The 20,896-nt window shown below is 41.1% G+C and overlaps 1 protein-coding gene across 1 annotated transcript; it reads left to right on the top strand.

The window, feature by feature from the left end:
* Positions 1-8,060: 8,060 nt before the first annotated feature.
* LOC112434428 (protein NLRC3-like) lies at positions 8,061-20,414 on the top strand. Its single transcript, XM_076881315.1, has 5 exons — positions 8,061-8,166; positions 8,773-8,825; positions 14,249-14,533; positions 15,371-17,168; positions 20,011-20,414. The coding sequence occupies exons 2-5, from the start codon at positions 8,777-8,779 to the stop codon at positions 20,210-20,212; spliced, it is 2,334 nt and encodes a 777-aa protein (XP_076737430.1). The 5' UTR covers positions 8,061-8,166; positions 8,773-8,776; the 3' UTR covers positions 20,213-20,414.
* Positions 20,415-20,896: the final 482 nt, after the last annotated feature.

The raw sequence follows: 20,896 nt of genomic DNA, 5'->3' as shown, positions 1-20,896 counted from the left end.
ATTAAATGTGAAATTAGCGATACTGAGTCATTACATACAAAGTGAGGTATTTCAAGTATTTCTTACAATGTTAATGATTAAGACGTAGAACTTATGAAAAACCCAAATTCAATGTCTCTAACAATTTGTATGTTCTATTTGGGTCCTTTATGCATAAATTACTGCCTCCATGCAGCGTGGTATGGATGCTATCAGTCTGTGGATCTGTTGAGGTGTTATGGAAGACCAGGATGCTTCAGTAGCAGCCTTGAGGTCTTAGCCACTACACTATGTTACACCCCTTTCATCCACACTTACATTAGACAAAACTTTCTATTAATGTGCTTTGATAGTCTCTGTGAACATTCAAATTCTTTTAAGGTGTTCTTTATGGAGGGTGTCAATTATGTTTTTTTTCCCCACAGCTGTCAGGACAGCAGTCATGTCCATCCTGTGAGTCCTCCTGAATTAGAAAGACCATTTAGAGGCTCAGGAACCCTTTGCAGATGATTTGAATTAATTAGCTCATAGTAGAGTGGCACTTTAAGTCTAAAATATTTAACCTTTTCACAATATTATGGTTTTGAAGTTGGGTTTTTCTTAAGTTCCAAAGCATAATCATCATAATTACTAAATGGGCTAAAAATGTATAGTTTGGCATACAATGAGTATTTAATATCGGTTTTACTTTTTAAGTTGAATTACTGAAATAATAATAATAATAATAATAACAGTAATAATAATAATGGATTGCATTTATATAGCGCTTTTCGAGGCCCTCAATGCGCTTTACAATTCCACTGTTCATTCACTCACACATTCACACACTGGTGGAGGCAGCTACAGTTGTAGCCACAGCTGCCCTGGGGCAGACTGACAATAAATCAACTTTTGCACGACATTCAAATTTGTTACGCCTTTAAATATCAGGCAAAATTAAATGTTATATTTACCTTCCTTTTCGATATATGGACCACCAGGACTCAATTCGCTGGTTATTCGTTGATGAACCAAACATGTGACTGAACTCTCCGCTGAAGTGGTCATCATGATGGTGACGTAGTGCGCACTGAACTGCAGCCATAATGCCGTTTTCTGTCCCACAGTCAGTTCTCAGTCTCATCGGTACAACACCAAGGCTCCCAACACATGACAAGTAATAGTAAGCTATAACCACCGGATTATTATTGGTTCGTCCACATTCTAGCCACAAAACCTTGCGTGAAAATCCATCAATGCACCCTGAAATGGCCAAACCGAATGGTTTGAGCTTGTCATAACCATCAGCATGCCACATGTAGTTGGGTCCCAGCGAATGATAGGTTCTCCTAATGAGTCTTCTGCGTGTTCTCATCTGGCATCCATGAGGATTAAGCTCCCGGAGTATTTTCATCACATCATCCCTCTTCACTTTAAGATGATGCTTTTGTTTAAGTACCTGCCACATTGTTCGATACCCAAACAATCGCCCAGGTCCTTGAAGCTCCGCTCTGATTGCGTTAATGATCGTTGTTCTGGAGTGAAAATATTTTCTTCGGTAAAGTCCAGCATTATTAAGTTTACTTTTAAGACTCCTTAAACTTATCTTTACACCATGCAAACTTAACATCATGTCCACGATAACACTATATGAGTGACCTTCATTGAAATATTTAATGCAGTACTGTAGGGTGTCTGATCCTTCAGCCTGGTATGTGTCCCGCAAAAGCTCCAGAGACCGTCCACAGGAAGCACAAAAAGGGGTGAAGAGGCTGAAGCTAACGCCACAAAACGGGCAAAACATTTTCCGGTTCTCTGTGTAGTGCAGCAAGCACCGTCAGGGTGATAAGGAAGCGCTGTGAGGCGTGAGTTTCTCAACGTTTGTTGACATCCCGAATCACTTTTCTGAGCTACAAATATGGAGTAAGCCTAATCGTTGTGCCACTTCCGGTATTTCAGACAATCCCTTTCCGTCAAGGATTTTTAATTTGTTGTGGATTTTTAATTTGTTGCGGTTTTTTAATTTGTTGTGGATTTTTAATTTGTTGTGGTTTTTTAATTTGTTGCGGTTTTTTAATTTGTTGCGGTTTTATGATTTGTTGTGGATTTTTAATTTGTTGCGGATTTTTAATTTGTTGTGGATTTTTAATTTGTTGTGGTTTTTTAATTTGTTGCGGTTTTTTAATTTGTTGTCGATTTTTAATTTGTTGTGGATTTTTAATTTGTTGCGGATTTTTAATTTGTTGTGGTTTTTTAATTTGTTGTGGTTCTTTAATTTGTTGTGGATTTTTAATTTGTTGTGGTTTTTTAATTTGTTGTGGATTTTTGATTTGTTGCGGTTTTTTAATTTGTTGTGGATTTTTAATTTGTTGTGGTTTTTTAATTTGTTGTGGTTTTTTAATTTGTTGTGGATTTTTAATTTGTTGTGGTTTTTTAATTTGTTGCGGTTTTTTAATTTGTTGTGGATTTTTAATTTGTTGCGGTTTTTTAATTTTAATTTGTTGTGGATTTTTAATTTGTTGCGCTTTGCACTTCCCAGCCACCGTAGTCTTTCACTCACACAGACACACCACCACCATCAACTTTGCTAAATTGCTAATGAAAAACATTGATCAGGCAGCTGTGATTGAGCAGCATGTAAATCCAACTATTTTCACGGTTGTTGTGGTCGTGATCATTTTGTGATGCCACATTGAAAAGGCTCGGATGAGCTTTCCAAAGTTCTACAAGTTGTGCCTCCATCGCTTGTGTCCAGATCACACGCTGCACAGCCGTGCTGCTCCGTCTTTTTCACCGACGTTTACGTGTTTGCGCGTGAGCAGTGTGAGCGGCTGCGGTGACACGTCACGAGCGATTGACTATCGGGAGCTGGTCGTAGGTGTTAATCGTGTCTCATCGTTACCCCACGTATACTACACGACACACGACGCACGATGAAGGCCAAAATCGGGCCGATCGCCAAAACGGTCGCACGACTCAAAAATTGTCTCAAAATGGGCCAACAATCGCATGGGCTTAGAGCAGCAATGTTTGTTTGCTCAGAGAAAGAAAAAAAAAAGGCTGCTAAAGTACAGGGAGGACTGGGAAAAGGAAAACACCTGGCTGGGAAAATGCACGATATACACCTTTAAAGCGCACTGCACTGTGTGCCGACACACTTTTTCCATAGGCATGCTTCTAGTGGTGGGCACATGAAGAACATGAGGGGCGTGAAAGCTCGGGGAACCCTTAACCAATTTTTTGTCCACCAGGCCACGGCTGAAGCAGATATGGTATAAACACTGGTTTGTTTTTTTTAAACCCTCTGGTTAAGGTTAATATGGGCAGTGAATATCAGCGCTATGTGGCCAGAAGTATGATAATATCATTTATTTTGTGTAATAAACAACTGCAAGGATAGATGATTACAAGAAATAGATCATGTTACAGGAAAAATGATTCTATGTTTCTTTACCTTCTTTTAAATGTACAAAGATGCCCTTTGTCTATGGTTAGATTAGTTTAGAATTATCCTTTTAGACTTTCTCAGCAAAGACATACTGTTTTGGGACATATTGTTTTAGATTGTTTTATCTCTCACAGCTTTCTTCCAGCTCTCTGCTGACGAGACTAGCGCCACATATGGAGTTGTTTATTTTATCTGTTTTGTATTTTCTTATCCTGTTCTCACTGTGTTTCCTATAAAAAAGTGCCAAGCCTCTGTACATGTCGTGAGTTGTTCTGAACAGCTTACCCGTGCGCACGTTAAAGCATAAAAAGTAATCTTGTCTCATTGTGTCCTTATTTCTCCTGGGTCTTTTACAGAGTTTTCCCCCAACAGATGACTAATACATAAAAGTAATACATAGATGAATAATGATGATGAGTTAAGATGCGTAATCATGGGAACAAGCGGGTTTACAAACAGGAGCAGCTGATTAGCATTAGAAAAGCTGAAATAATACCTCAACTGAAGCCAATTGTACTAAATGCACCATATGTGCACAGTTTCAAGAATATTTTTCGTTCTATTGCTTTCTATTAATTTATATAATTTTAAGTTAAGCAGGACAGAGTTCTTTTAAAGAAAGATTTACTTATATTCTCAAAAGTTAAGCATGACAGGCTTCTGTTTAAGAAAGAGACCTGTTTTATTGTGTTAATGTTGTCATTTTGAGCTAAAAATAAATGGCTAAATGATTATTTGTTTCCCATATGTTCATATCACAAAGAATATGCATCTGCTTAAATCAAATTCAAGTCAAATAGTTAAAAAATAATTTCACACACAAAAAAAAGAGCTACCACACTGGGAAGGGTGAAGACAACTGGGTTGCCTGGCCCTTGCCACGAGGTGTCCCTTATTTATTTTTCAGGGAGTTGGCAACCCTAGCTGCAGCAGAGTGCAGCGTGTTGCTTTTACAGTGTAATACTTGTAATAAAAGTACAGTAACAGTAATTAGTGACTGAGCAGCCTGGGGCGTTTCTCTTGATTTCTTTAGTAAATTCATTCACCTGCACAGCTAAACGAACCCTGACAGCCGAGTGCTCATCTTAGCTAGCTAGGTCTCAGGACCTAGCTAAGGACGGTAGTTACGGATTAGCGTACAAACATGTTTAACTTACCGAAAAAGTGCAGCGGGGCCTCGGGTCCTTCTGTCGGGTAGTCCAGTTTACTGAAGAACACCTCAGGCTGTCAGGTTAAAACACTCGGTCATGTTTTCGTAGCATAAACGCTGGCCCTCCTCTCAGAGCCTACGCTCTATCTGCTATTCCCGAACAGAGACACGCAAGTTTCTCCGTGACTGCAGCTGTCAGTCAAAGCTGCTATGATGACGTTTCACCCCAATTTAACATCACCATGGTAGGAATTAGAATCAAACTTATGGGAAAGGAGACCCCTTGAACATCAAGCATCATCAGCATGATGAGAACTATTGAAAACAAAAGAAAGAATCTTTAGAAAAAAAATTATCTAAGGAGACTTAATTTATTTTTTAGTCTGACCCCAGTGAAAAGTGCTTGAAAGTGTAACTGTATTTCATTCACCACAAATAACTATCTGATTGAATAGTTTTCTTGTCAGATAGAGAAATAAATTGAAGCTGCCTTGTGTCTGTTTCAACGTGTGACCCCGCCCCTCCGTCGGACAGTTGGGGATGAGTGCGCTAACATACCTGTAGGTCGCTGTTTTAATGAGTGTGTGATGGAAAACAACATGAGCGGAGTTTGCACTCTCTAGTCGCATGATAGATGAGTCCTAGTAAATAATTTTCCAGTACGTGTATGTTACACACGCTATTTTTTAAAATTATGATTATTATTTTGCTAGCTATCAAACTCGCTGTAGAAATGATTGAAATGTACTGAGTGTGATGCAGTATGGCAGCGCTATTATGGAATATGCTGTGAACTTAGCTAACATTGCTTAGCAGTAATATGAGTTAATTTACTCAAGTGAAAGCTTTAAACATTAGCCCAATACATAACTAGCTAACTTAAGGCTTTCTGATTAACCCTCTGGGGTCGACGGACCCAGAGTCTCCATCTCAACTTGGGTCGAACATGCGGACTTCAAACTATATACCAGTTTTTAAATTGTGTTGATAGGCCACGTAAAACTGATGTTTTTTCTGAATAAAACTGGCGTTTCCTTCGGGAAGAAACGGTTAAAACGGCGTTTTCTAAGGAGAGCGCTAGCAAACAGGCTTTGCTTGTGAGTGAAAAAAGAAAAAGAAAAAACACTCCTTCCCTATTGGTGGAAAAATGTACCATGTCGACCAATCAAAAAATGATATGTCAAAATGTGGCATTTGGTTGTTTGGGAAGAGGCAGAGGTTTTAGGAGCGAGAAAGAGACAGTTTTGAGACATGAAATTTCTGAGATTTTCCGTGTTTGGAGTGTGTTGACATTGTTTTGTTTTGTGTGTCAGTTCTACTAGTGAATGTCACATTTGCTGCCTTAAAGCCACCAAAGGCAGATTGCAGTGTAAGCGCTGACACAGCTGCTGTCAGACCTGCTGTCAGACCTGCAGGTTTATCCCTGTGCTGTTCTCCTCTGTGTCACAGTGACACAAACTATTTTTTGGAGTTGCATAAATCATTTGTATGTCTTCTTCTTTGATGCAGAACAGCTGATTGTTCTGTCATAGTTTTGAATGGTTAAAAACGTCTGAGCCTCGGCTGCATTTTTAGGTAAATAGTACCAAATAACTTTGTTGTTTGCAAAACTTGTGCATATTTTTTAAAAATGTACAATTTCTATTTGCATTTCAAGTTATGAAAATGATTCGTTAAACATGTTTGTGGTTTTTTCAGTAAAAAATATCACTTTCTACTCGTATTTTAAATTTCGTCTGAATTTAGATAAATTGTGCTGACACATTATGTCAAAATGAGTAAATAACAGATTGGCAAGAGAAACAGTTTTTAAAGGTGAAATATAGAGAACAAATCAAAAGTAGTCAAAAACGACCAATTATACCCTGGACCCCAGAGGGTTAAAGGCTAAAAGCAAAGTTTTCGCCATTTACTGTTTATATTTGTGTGTATTGCTGCAGCTTTTTTGAGTATTAACTTGGTGCCTTTGGGTGAAATAACGGTAAAATGAGTGATCCATATGGTCACAAAGAATAGCCACTTGTTTCTGTGCTACCAAAGTTTCATTCAAACTGTGTTTGTGGTCAGCACCGACACATCAAACTACTTAAAGATTATAAATGTCTTCAAGCTCACACTGAGGCCTGTGGGGCACAATCAGCCACAGAGACAGTTCACACATTTATATGAATATTTCATACTTTAAGTCTTCCTGATTATTTAAGTGGGATGAACAACATACATTGGAATTGTATATAATAATATCACAGATGATAAATTAAATAGATTTTAAGTAGATGCTTGTGCATTCTTAAAGTCGTATATGTTGAATTGAACTATGTGATGTGTTCAAAGCCTCCCAGTCAGTGCTGTTCTCCATGCCTGTCGGACATGATGTTATTAGCACAAACATTTTAAAGGTGATCGTTTAGGACTTCAGCAATAATACAGACAGCAATGTAGTTAGCAATAGAACAACTTTATTGGGAATTAACTTAAAAAACAAACAAACATCTGTCTCCTATTTTCTGTCACACAGGAAAGAAGCATCAATATCTGATGAGAAGACTTATTTATTTCTTTTTGGGGGGTTTTTCAACAGGAGAAGAATATCTAACAAGTTGATTTGTTCACATCTTAATTTTTAAGTGACATGTGCATTTTGAGTTTATACACTCTGTATATAAGGCGACAGTTTCCTTTTGCAGTATTTTTGTGTGGAGTGTTTTTCTATTTCTTAACAAAAAGGGAACAAAGGTGTTTAAGTTCACCTAGGATGATTTGTCTTAACTTTCACATGGTCTTACTGAGGTGATGTGAATTGAAACATGCATTTTGTTTTTGCGGTGAGGGAGGGATGTGCTGGAAAAGTTTGAAAAGGGACCTTGAAAGTGCTTGAATTTGACCCTGAAAAAGGCATATGAACCCTGATCATTATAATTAGCCTGTGTAAGTCCTGAGTGTCCTCCAGTTCAGGGACGTGCAGAGGGGGGGGGCTAGAGGGGCTTGAGCACCCGCCCCTTTAAACCTCTCTGCACGTCCCTGCTCCAGTTCAGTGTCTTTGTCAGTCCCACATGTGTCGTTTCTGTTCAGCTGGTCTTCCAGTCAGTCATCCATCTCAGGCTCTGTCATTCTGCCATAAACACCAGCCTTCACCACCTGTGAGTCCTGCGTTTGGGTCCTCTCTTCTCCACATCCACACTGCGATGCTGTGACATATACAGTACATAAAATCAAAATTCACGTTTTATGCAACTAAAGTGTTTCATTATGTAGGCTACAGAACATAATTCAGTTATAGACGATATATGAAACATGTATACTTACTGCATTTGAATCATTTAAACCATATGTGATATAAACACCTGCACGTGTGTTTGAAAAAACAAACGCTTTGATTTTGACACACCAAGAAAATCTTCCTAGATCTGCACCTGTTCAGAGTAAGAGCCGAATAAACAGCAGCAGAAGCTGATTGATGAACAGCTGAATGACATATCAGCTGTAGCTGCAGCATCTGCACAGAGTTTGATTGGCTAACGCTGATTTGTTTGTTTTTTTTAAACAGGACAGCAGAGAGAGAGAGGAGGAGATGGAGAGTGCAGCAGATTGATGAGACAGTGAAGAAGAGGTGAGCATCTGACAGAGCAGAGCCAGTTTAAAGGAGCCTCACAAGCTCACACATGACAGCTTCATCAACATGGAGCTCTGAGTGTTTATTAAAGGATCATTGGACGCTCTGACACAGCTGACTGCAGCCTTTAGCTGTGAGCACACAGTGTCTCACATTTACATTCACTTCCCTGTCAAACTCAATAACTTTAAACAGCTGCTGTTATCAGGTGAAGATAGCAAAGCTTTCAGGGCTGAGCCCCAGTGTTTCAGGATAATGGCCCCAGAGACCACAGTCACATATGTGGGGAAGGATTTTAAGTTTAAAACTTCCTTTAAGCACTAACAGCAGAGACGCACAAAGTCGCAGACAGGGAACAAAGTATTTTAGGTTTGTATTGTCAGATTATTTAATCATTATACTGAACAAATATGTGAAAAAGTAAAAACCTCTATTATGATGAGGTTATCACTACATTCACATGTCATCGATGTGTTCTTTCACACAGATCAGTTTCAGTGTGTGTGGCCCGTACACTAAACCATGACACAAATTCATATGATGTGACACCCAGACTGTGTTCACTGTTTCTTTTGGTAAAATCATCTTCTCGTGTTTTTATAGAAAGATGATGGAAGAACCTAAAGAACAGCCAGCCAAAGCAGCTCCATCAGCAGGTAGGAGATCAGTGCTTTGTATGATGAGACGTATGGATGTATAGACTTCAGGCAGATTCTTTTTTTGTAACTGTGATAAGTACATAAAATTCACGAGTTGTAACCTGTCCTAATCTTTGCCTTAATCTTTCTGTGGGACATTAATACAACATGAGAACTTCCAGTCTAAGGAGTTTGGCAGAGAAACAACTGGAATTTTTTGTACTTTGAACCCACATATGAGGTTAAAACGATGCCACCTTAAAATGAAACTGAAAAAATATTGAAACTGAAACAAATGTATTGAAAGTGAAATGATAGTGAAAAAACATAAATATAGAAATTTAAAGAAAAAACTCACTGCTCATGTGGTTTTCACACTTACATCGTTTTTTTCCACGTACAGTTATTTTTTCAGCTTCAATTAGTTGGCACTGCTTCGGCATCTGAGGGTGCGCTTGAGGAGCGGGGCTTCAGAGCCACATATATGAGCCACATATGTTTACGCACATTATATTGCTGACCAGTGACTGTAGAAATCATGGACGACCTAATATCTGCAGCAGCCGCAGTCATGAAGAAACTTGCGTATCTCTGAACGGCACATAGAGCGGGGACGCTGAGAGGAGGTCCAGCGTTTACCGACTGTTTCAAACTGACAGACTCAGGTGTTCTTCAGTGTCTGCCTGACAGAAGGACCTGAGAGCCGCCACAATATTTTTGGTAAGTGAAAGGTGTTTGTAAGCTAATCTGTAGCTAACATCCTTAGCTAGCTAGCTAAGCTAAGATGAGCTTGTTTCGTAAAGTTTGTTTAGCTAACCTATGCAGGTGAACGAAATCAATCAATCAAAGCTTTATTCGTCACATGCAGGTTGCACTGCAGTGAAATAGGACCCCCCCCCCCCCCCCGACCTTACACATATAGCACAAACATTACATGGGGATACAGGTCGGAGATTGGTAGAATCAGAGAAAAAACAACATTGAAATGTACACTACAATGGGAAAGTACAAGAGGAAAAAAAGAGGCCCCTACTCATGCTATGCTTCCATGGTAGGACAGCATGAGAACAGGAAACAAAAAAACTCCTCTGCACAAAAAGCACATAAGTGTCCTCAGCACAACATTGTGAAGACATGACAAGCCACAGGGGTTGGGTGGGGGGTGAGGAGTAATCCGAAGCGAACACAGCAGCCGCCCTGCACAGCGCTACCATTCCAGCGCGGCACACAGCCCGCCGCGTTCCCTCGCAGGAAACAAGCATCGAAGGCGTTGGAAGGGGAGGGGGGATGAGTTAGTGCCTACAGGGATGGGAAGAATAGTCATCACACAGTCGTTATCAGGGAGTTGTTTTGGTGGGCTCCAGCCTTGGGCCTGAGCAGCTAGCGCCGTGGTGTCCAAATGTAGAATATTGTTGATTAACAGAATGAACAGAAACGCACCGGGCTGCTCAGTCAGTAACTAACCACAGTTACTGTACTTTTATTATGAGTATTACACTGTAAGAGCAACAGGCTGCACTCTGCTGCAGCTCCTGTGCAGAGCTGATTATTAAATATGTGCAAACAGCAGCATGTTTTCACTCTTTTGCCACATCTGTAAGGATATTAACACATATTTTAAAAAAGGCTTGCACTTCAGTAACCCCTCATTAATCATTAATTACAGATTAAATAGCAAAGCCTAATATTTATGTACTCAAACCAAATACTTCTGCTTGGCAGCTTAAGTTAAAATGTGTGTTTCATTTTTCCTCGGATTACATTTTTAGCACTGACTCTGTGTATTGTTTTTACTAAGTTTGTTTCAAATATTCAGGTTAAATAAAACAGTCTGAATCATTCTTATTGAGGTAAGTTCACAAAGTTACATGTGCAGTACAGCTTACATCCTTTGAGAGGGACAAAAGCATTAATATTTGTTATGATACCTCTGTATGTTGGTGACCACGGTGCAGCAGCAGACTGAACCAGGACTGAAACCTGCTCCGTCTGCTCATGTATGCAGATTCACATTCACAAAGCACCAACAACTCAAAGGTTAACATTATATTGGAAAATCTGTTGGTATATACGGCTTTAAAAAATAAACAGCTCGTATGTCAGCAGAGCTGAAGAACTAAAGAAATGTAAGAGAAGAACTTCAGATCCTGGGTGTGTGAGGACAGAAGGATCAGCTCTATTTCAGATTTGAGATAAACTTTATATTTCAGTTTGTGATGGTTCAGTTCTCTTTGTGATTACAGGAGCTGCCCTCAGATTCAGACCTCAGCACCACCCAGTGACAGCAGACAGATCATCCAACATGTTCACATGTTAACTGCAGAATGAACTGATGCAAACAGTACAAAGGTTAAAGCACCACATGTGCTGTAGTGAAAGCTGCAGCTGTTTTATTGATAAAAACAAAGTCAAAAGGATTAATCACCCCTGTATCATATGAATGTTGGGTTTTTCTCTGTATCTGTTATTGTACGATCTACTGTACAATATAAAGCACCTTCAGGTGACTGTTGTTGTGATTTGGCGCTATATGAATAAAATTGAATTAAATTGAAATGTAACTGTGTCACTATATATCAGCATTAACAGGACCTCAGCTTGGTGTTTCACAAAGCTGCTGATCTCAGACCTGCACAGCTTCCGTTTTAAACACTGAATGTACTCAGCTGCATGAAGAGCACGTTTGAGTTTCTCTGACACAATTACATAAAAACTGATGAAGGTCAAAGGTCGTCACTTGTATGTCGAACTACAGACTTGTCATCTGGAATTCTTTCACAGTTTTTTTTGCCAATAGTGTGTTATTTACCATTAAGTGATTCAGAGTCATTCATACCAGAGTAACCATAGAGGATAATATATTTTTAAATATATAACTATCCACAGGACTGAATATAATAGCTTTATATAAAAGTCCAGAGACTCTGAGGATTATCCAAGTATTTATAACATTACACAAAGCAAAGTTCTCCATCACACAAAGCTCAAAAAGCTGCTGGCCCTGACGCATTACAGGACATGCACCTCAAGACATGCTTGCCCCCCACACTGGATCCTCACCAATTTGTCAATTGAAACAATGGAGTACAGAGGATGCTGTATCCACAGCTCTTCACTGTGTACTCTCACACCTGGACAACAAGAATACTTATGCAAAAATGCTGTTAGTTGACTTCAGCTCAGCATTCAGTACAGTTCTTCACTCCAAGCTGATCACCAAACTTGTGGATCTTAGACTCAACAACTCCATCTGCAGCTGGATCATGGCTCATGGACTTTCTGACCAACAGACCTCAGCATGTTAGGTCAGGCCATAACAGCTCTACCACTGTCACACTCACACTGGCACTCCACAGGGCTGTATGCTGAGCCCGTTCCTCCTTGACTGCAGACCTTAGTATGGATCCAACTCCATCATCCAGTCTGCAGATGACACCACGATGACTGTCTCATCAGTGACAATGATGAGTCTGCTACAGGGAAGAGGTAAAGCACCTAGCTGTGTGGTGCTGACAATAACCTGCTCCTGAATACCAGCAAAACCAAAGAGCTCATTGTGGACTTCAGTAGAGAGAAGAGAGACCCCCATGTCCCCATCTACATAAATGGCACAGCTGTTGGACAGGTCTCTAGCTTCAAGTTCTTGGCGATCCACATCTCTGAGAATCTGTCCTGGTCAACTAACACCTCCAGCCTGGTCAAGAAGGCCCATCAGCGCCTCTTTTTGTTGAGGACACTGAAGAAGAATCACCTGTCTAATGACATACTCGGTAACTTCTACCGCTGTGTGATAGAGAGCATCCTGACCAACTGTGTCACAGTCTGGTATGGGAACTGCTCTGTTGCTGACTGCAAGGAACTGCAGCGGGTGGTGAAAACCGCCCAACGCATCACAGGGACTCCACTTCCTGGCATTGAGGATGTCCACAGGAAGAGATTTCTACGCCGAGCACGCATCATTCTCAGGGACTCCTCTCATACTGCCAATAAACTCTTCCAGCTCCTCCTCCCCTCCGGGAGGCGCTACAGGAGCCTTCAGACTAAAACCAGCAGGTTTAGGAACAGCTTCTTCCCCACAGCTGTCACCCTACTGAACTCAGTCCCCGCTGAGCCTTTCCATCCATCCACACTCACCTAACCCTTCTACACTCCTCCTCCCAGTGACCATGATCCTTTCATTATCAACATTCACCACGTTGGTTACTGCTGTAGTTTTAGGACACTGACATGGTGTAGTCTCTGTTATAGTGTGTACACTGTTATAGTCTGTTCAGAGAGCTACGCTTCCACTACTGTAGATATTTTCATAGCACTCTGTAGATCTGTTTACCTCACAGTGCTTCATCTTTATATATGTATATTTGTTCAGAGTATACCTGTATACCTGCCCGTCTGTATAGCAATACAGATCATCTGTGTATCGGTTACAATATTATTTTTCAGTTTCAATTTTTTCTTCAGTTTCATTTTAAGCTGGCATCATTTTAGCCCTACACACCCTAAAATTTAGTATTTGTTGATGAGATGATGAAGTGTTAATTGAACAAAGTTAGAATACAGTGGAACCCCGACTTACGAAATTAATCCGTTCCCGAGGGTCTTTCGTAAGTCGAAAATTTTCGTAAGTCGAACCACCCATCGCGCCTTTTAAGTGAGGCGATGCTGAACGATAGGCTTTAGGCTAATTGCTAACTAGAACAACAATACGTCATTCAAGTGGAACAGCGAAGCACGAGACCGGAAGCCAAGGGGTTGTCACATGATTCGGAAGGCATTGTGGGCATTGTAGGCTCAGCCAATCAGAGCCAGCGGATGGCGCCGTTCCCTCGCCTGGCCCGGTTGCTCTCTCCGTTCTCCCGTACCACTGTTCTTTTATTGAGGTTACATGAATATGCATAGGTTCATTAACATATGACGTCTACATACACACAAAGAGTACCTTGCCTGTGTGTGTGTGTGTGTGTGTGTGTGTGTGTGTGTGTGTGTGTGTGTGTGTGTGTGTGTGTGTGTGTGTGTGTGTGTGGTCAAGATGTGACCCTGTGAAGACTCCCCAAAGCTGGTGCCAGGACGTCTGGGTCCATCTAACAAAAGGCTCTTATACTTAAACAGATATACGTGTGCTTGCTATACCATAAATCAAAGATAAACTCTCCTAGGGAGTATGATTTATACCAAGGACACTGAGGAATGTATGCTACACAGAGTTAATACAGACCTCTTTTAGGATGAGACATCCTTTCAATCTACCAATGATTATATACTTCTAAGCATATATGAGTAAATATTTCTAAGCATAAATGACAATCAACAATACAAACCTATCAATTGCCTTCGTAACTTGGATTTTTTGTTAAATGGGGTATTCGTAAGTTGGGTTCCACTGTATTTTTCACATGATTTTGACTGAGAAGCATGTTTATGTCTCTTTCTTCTTCCTGTAGAGGAGGAGCTTGCCAGGGTACGGTCAGCCTTTGTCTGGAGGGTAACAACAGAAATCCTCACACAGCTCCTTGAGGCCCTCGTATGTGACACTGTCTTAAATGAGTTGGAGAAAGAATCGATACTGGAGAAGAACCCACTCAGAGCAGATAAGGCACGCAGCTTGATCGACACAGTGAGGAAAAAAGGAGACAAAGCATGCAAGATAACAATCAAGCATCTTCAGATCAAAGATCCTTCTCTTTTCTCTCAGCTGCGTTTATACTCTGATCCATCTGCTCAACAAGGTGAGGTCATGCATCAGATACCATGAATAAAAATGGTCACCTTGCAGTTTGTTGAGATGTGAAAGTGAAACCTCAGAATTCATTATAAGAAAAAGGAGAGGGCAAGAACGTCATTCTACGACGAATGTTTGGATTTGTTACATGCCTGCAAATGTATTTTCTAAACTACATGGAGGAATTTGATGATCATCATAAACGTGTGAAACTACTTAGATCTAATGTGAGCTGTATTTAATTAAAGTTTGCATGGTTTTTACTTTTAAAAACCATGCAAACTGATTGCCTTAAAAAAGAAAAGTCAGAGTGTTTCTCTAACAAGAGGACACTCTTTAAGCATCGGTCATTTGACTTAAATGTTTAATGAAAAAAATGCCACATTTATATATAATAAAGTAAAGCACATGTTTTGTGTGGCCAGAAACGGTTTACATTGTCTTTCGCCATTGTAATATATGAGAAGAATTAATGAATCTCTCTCAGATGCGTCTTTAAATAACATAGCAGTGGGGAACGTTATGACACTTCAATGTTGTTATTTTTGGTTAGAAAGTTTGGAGAAGAGGCACAGAAAGCATAAACCTGTTTAGCCTGCACATGTTGGCATCAGGTACATATGAAAAGCTGCAAAGCAATGCAGATGTGGAGGTTCAAAACATTTAATGTGGCTGTTTTCAGGAAATACATTTAGGAATTCCTGAAGCCCCTTTTTGATTTCTGGTAGAATGAGTATATTAAAAACTAAAATGTATGATAGGCTCAACAAAGGGCAAAGTATGTCAGATAGCTCCTTGAGACCAGATTTGTACTTTTCCTTCTTTTTTCCTTTTTTTGATTCAGATGCTCTTCAGAAGTGTCAGCCTAAACTTAAGTCTGTCTTGAAGAAGAAGTTCCAGTGTGTGTTTGAGGGCATCGCTAAAGCAGGAAACCCAACCCTCCTGAATCAGATCTACACAGAGCTCTACATCACAGAGGGAGGGACTGCAGAGGTCAATGAGGAACATGAGGTCAGACAGATTGAAACAGTATCCAGGAAACCAGACAGACCAGAAACAACCATCAGACAAGAAGACATCTTTAAAGACTCACCCAAAAGACAATACCTGATCAGAATAGTGCTGACAAAGGGAGTGGCTGGCATTGGGAAAACTGTCTTAACACAGAAATACAGCCTGGACTGGGCTGAAGACAAAGCCAACCAGGACATCCAGTTCATATTTCCATTCACTTTCAGAGAGCTGAATGTGCTGAAAGAGGAAAAGTTCAGCTTGGTGGGACTTGTTCATCACTTCTTTACTGAAACCAAAGAAGCAGGAATCTGCAGCTTTGAAGACTTCCAGGTTGTGTTCATCTTTGATGGTCTGGATGAGTGTCGACTTCCTCTGGACTTCCACAAAACTACAATCCTAACTGACCCTAGAAAGTCCACCTCAGTGGATGTGCTGCTGATAAACCTCATCAGGGGGAAACTGCTTCCCTCTGCTCGCCTCTGGATAACCACACGACCTGCAGCAGCCAATCAGATCCCTCCTGACTGTGTTGGCATGGTGACAGAGGTCAGAGGGTTCACTGACCCACAGAAGGAGGAGTACTTCAGGAAGAGATTCAGAGATGAGGAGCAGGCCAGCAGCATCATCTCCCACATCAAGACATCACGAAGCCTCCACATCATGTGTCACATCCCAGTCTTCTGCTGGATCACTGCTACAGTTCTGGAGGATGTGCTGGAAACCAGAGAGGGAGGACAGCTGCCCAACACCCTGACTGAGATGTACATCCACTTCCTGGTGGTTCAGGCCAAAGTGAAGAAGGTCAAGTATGATGGAGGAGCTGAGACAGATCCACACTGGAGTCCAGAGAGCAGGAAGATGATGGAGTCTCTGGGAAAACTGGCTTTTGATCAGCTGGAGAAAGGAAACCTGATCTTCTATGAATCAGACCTGACAGGGTGTGGCATCGATATCAGAGCAGCCTCAGTGTACTCAGGAGTGTTCACACAGATCTTTAAAGAGGAGAGAAAACTGTACCAGAAGAAGGTGTTCTTCTTTGTTCATCTGAGTGTTCAGGAGTTTCTGGCTGCTCTTCATGTCCATCTGACTTTCATCAACTCTGGGCTCAATCTGATGGAACAACAACGAGCAAAATTATGGTCTAAATTATTTAAAAAGAAAAATAATTTAAAATCTCTCCACCAGAGTGCTGTGAACAAGGCCTTACAGAGTCCAAATGGACACCTGGACTTGTTCCTCCGCTTCCTCTTGGGTCTTTCACTGCAGACCAATCAGACTCTCCTACGAGGTCTGCTGACACAGACAGGAAGTAGCTCACTGACCAATCAGGAAACAGTCCAGTACATCAAGAAGAAGCTCAGTGAGAATCTGTCTGCAGAGAAAAGCATCAATCTGATCCACTGTCTGAATGAACTGAATGATCGTTCTCTAGTGGAGGAGATCCAACAGTCCCTGAGATCAGGACGTCTCTCCACAGATGAACTGTCTCCTGCTCAGTGGTCAGCTCTGGTCTTCATCTTACTGTCATCAGAAAAAGATCTGGATGTGTTTGACCTGCAGAAATACTCTGCTTCAGAGGAGGCTCTTCTGAGGCTGCTGCCAGTGGTCAAAGCCTCCAACAAAGCTCTGTGAGTACATTTGTACTCATGTCTTTACTTTTAACATCCAACTGTGTCAGTAATTTATTTCACCAGGTTTTCTGTCTTTGTATGAATTTGTAAAGTTTTGGGATTTCTCCAATACAACTGTGACCTCTTTGATGCCTCCAGAACTCGAGACGCTGGATTCACCATAAACTCTGATCATCACTGCTGCTGTTATGTTATCAGTCTTTGTTTAAACACTTAGGCTGCATGTGCCTGATGTTGTGATACTTCATATTCACATGCATGCTCCTAGATACATTTCTACTGCAGGTCTATTTTTAGTCACAAATGTTGGTGAAACACTTGCTTTTACATGCATGGTGGGTCCTGTATTAAAGAAAGCATTTGAATTACTCAGTGAATCCTGGCAGCCAGAGAAACATCCTTAGTTCCACTTTAAACTAAACTCTGCTTCGGTCTTCCACAGTGTGTTTGTTGTTTCTTTGTTGTTGTTGGCCTGCTCTCTCCTCTCACTCCAATCTGGCTGCAGCAGATGTTTGTCCCTCCCTGAACCTGCAGACTTGGGTGCAGCACCTCAGTTCATCTTCAGTCTGAAACCAGCTGTTGTAGCTATATCCCCTCAAGCACACCTTCCCTGGTCATCTCTGCTGTGGTTGCTATAAAATTTAATCTTGATTTAAAAAAAGAACAAAAAACCTCAAGTCAGACTTGATGCCATTTGTTGGCAGCATGGTGCCTGTTTGTCTTTGATGATAAACTGCAGCACAGTCTAAAGCAAACCTTCTGACTTTATTGACTTTATGCATGTATATATTCTTCCTGTTCACCTTGGACACACAACAGCTCTCTGTTTGTTGTGATTGGATCTAGAACAGCCAACATATCCTAATCTAGATGATTTCTAAGGTGGTATCTGGGAGGCAAAGTTAAAATCAGCTTGGATGGCCTGTACTGTATGATGGCCTTGGTTGCACCACATTGATAGCCATGCAGGGTGGTTCACTCCTTGTGCAAGAAGACCGAGGAGTGAGCCACCCTTGGTCAAAGCTTGGCCATTCAAGCTCACTGTTTTCCCCTTGTTGGTTGATGATAGTATTTTTTTTACCTGACTTATAGTCATCATTGTCTTCAAATTAACTCACACACTGCTGACTGCTGTAGCTTACCTGGCTGAGCAGGTGACCCATGTACTGAAGGTTAGAGTCGTGACTCCAGGGCCTGGTTTGAGTCTGCCCAAGACCATTTCCTGTGTGTTATTCTCCTCACTTCTCCCTCCCTTCCTGTCTTCTCTGTCCTATACAGTGAAGACAAAAGGCCTCGAGTTCTGAAAACTCTTCCCCTTCATCATCTTCCATCTCTCTCATCTAAAATCTCCAGTATTCTCTGAGTAGAGAATCTTTTCACAATCTTGAATGATAAGGATCCAAGTGGGTAAAGTTATTTATTTGTTGTGTTCCTATTTGCAGCTGGGATAGATTAAGGAAAACTCTCGGCTGCCCAAATTACATCCAGTTTAGAAGACAAACATTGAGTGAAGTGTTTGTTTCATCATCCTTCACAACTCATCAACCAGGTGTCACAAACTGCAGCAGGACAGTACAAAGCATGTCATACTGGATGGCTGCAACAACCAGAGTTTTACCTACCTTTGGTATTTCGTGACAGCATGAGCGTAATATTTACTGAATAGAGTCGTCTTCTGTAATCTTTTCAGATTCAGATTCAGAACACTGTATTTAATTTCAAGGGGCAATTAGGATACTGAGCTTGCCAACCGTACATACAATACACAAACATCACATTGGGGAGATGGGTCAGGCTAGGTAGCTGGCCGGTCAGCCGCTAGAGCAGCGACCCGAAACCAAACAGCAGAAAATGCACAACATCAGGAAAGATGAGGATAAAAAAGAACTCCTCCCAGACTGAGCTCCAACAGGGAGATCAGTTTGAGAACAGAAAAATATGACCTTAGCGCAGAGCACATGAAAACTCTTAATGCGCCATAGAAACACATGACAAGCAGCAGGGATGGGTAAAAGGTGAGGGACAGCCGGTGTAGACAGCGCATCCGGGCCTGCAGCATTTGCGCTGGTCCCCTCGACCCACCGTCTGCACCGGGAGGGGATAAGCATGCTTAGGATGGGAAGGAACAGTCTAAACACCATCTGTTATCAGGGTGAGATTTGTTATGTTCAGCTCCAGCCTTGAGACCACAGCTGGCGCCGGTATGTTATCCGCATGAAATGATGGTGGCTTTCTTTGGTGCGAACAACTGCATGTCAATTTCACAGCTGATCTAACAGTCTGTCACTCGTTTCTCAATCTCCCGTTGGAGAGCCACGAGCTTCTCCGAGAGGTTATTGGTTTTGCGCTCTAACAGTAAAGTCTGAGAACTCACGACCGCCATGAGCTTCTTCAAGATCTTATCCGTGTTGCGTTCAATGAGCCCATTTTGAGAAGTCACGACCCGTCCCATTGTTTCAGTCACAGCGGGCAGCCTTGTGGGGGTTTGAACAGCTGATTCCGCTTTCTTTAATCTTCAATAAGCCAGGGCCAAGCCAGCTCAGATCAGCAAGAACCCTTTGCTGCTGTGAATGTCCGTGCTGCTATATTTCAGGATCAGGCTCTAAATGTACAAATGGATCTGAGAAGATTTCCAATCATGTTTCTACTAGATTTACAGTTTGTTTTCATGTCTTCTGACTCAGATGGTGGAGCAGGTGGAGCTTACAAGGAGTAAGTGCTGCTATAGAAGAAGAGTTGTGTTTTATTGAAGCTATTTAGTTAACCAATGATTGTATTGCATGCTGGCATTAAAAATGTTTCATTTGACTGATTTAATTGTTTGTTTGTTTTCTTCCAGACTGAGTGGCTGTAACCTCTCAGAGAGAAGCTATGATGCTCTGTCCTCAGTTCTCAACTCCCAGTCCTCTAGTCTGAAAGAGCTGGACCTGAGTAACAATGACCTGCGGGATTCAGGGGTGAAGCTTCTGTCTGCTGCACTGCAGAGTCCACATTGTACACTGGAAACTCTCAGGTCAGGATCCAAACATATCATTAAATGATATTATTGTATAAACAACCAAGCTTTATAGAATTGGCAGGTGAACTTTTCTTTATCTTTGGATTGCTTAGGAGATTCTTAATTACTGTCTGAAGATTTTTTTACAGTCACATATTTTGTTTTAATGGTAAAACAGAATTATTGTTCAGTTCAATGAGCAGGTAGCTGTGAGATTCATAATAATGAGGTATATTTGTATTAAAGATGACTAAACGTGAACAGTAGCTGTGAGTTACTTTGTTTACTCATGTGTGCTGATGTTGTGAGTAATTTAAAGCTGAAGTAAACTTGTAATGAGTTTAATAGAGTTTCTGAAGTAAGTGTACTTGGAGACATTTATGTGTTTACTAAAGTCCAGGAGCATGAGGCTGTGTGTAGCATAGAGGAACCCAGACCTCAGCTTTGTCTCCTGGTTTCTGTTGCTGCTGTTACAGTTTCCCCTCATCGTTCCCTTCAACAGTCTCCTCACTGTAACAAATCAAAGTGTTACTGTATAGATTCACGTCTGAATGTTGCCATGTGCTATTAAAACTGAAAGCGATGTTTCATACACCCACGTGGTTCAGTCACACAGTAACTGATGGTAAATAATGTTTGTGTTGAGCACATCGTGCAGGTCAGCTGCTCCACACAGATCTCAGGTTTACATGCTGGAACAGTTTGTGATCATGAAGGATAAACCTCA

Source organism: Maylandia zebra, unplaced genomic scaffold, assembly GCF_041146795.1.
Source record: "Maylandia zebra isolate NMK-2024a unplaced genomic scaffold, Mzebra_GT3a scaffold11, whole genome shotgun sequence".
In the NCBI taxonomy this organism is placed as follows: Eukaryota; Metazoa; Chordata; class Actinopteri; order Cichliformes; family Cichlidae; genus Maylandia; species Maylandia zebra.
Note: the sequence above shows the minus strand (reverse complement) of the source record. Positions and strands in the feature narration are given on the sequence as shown.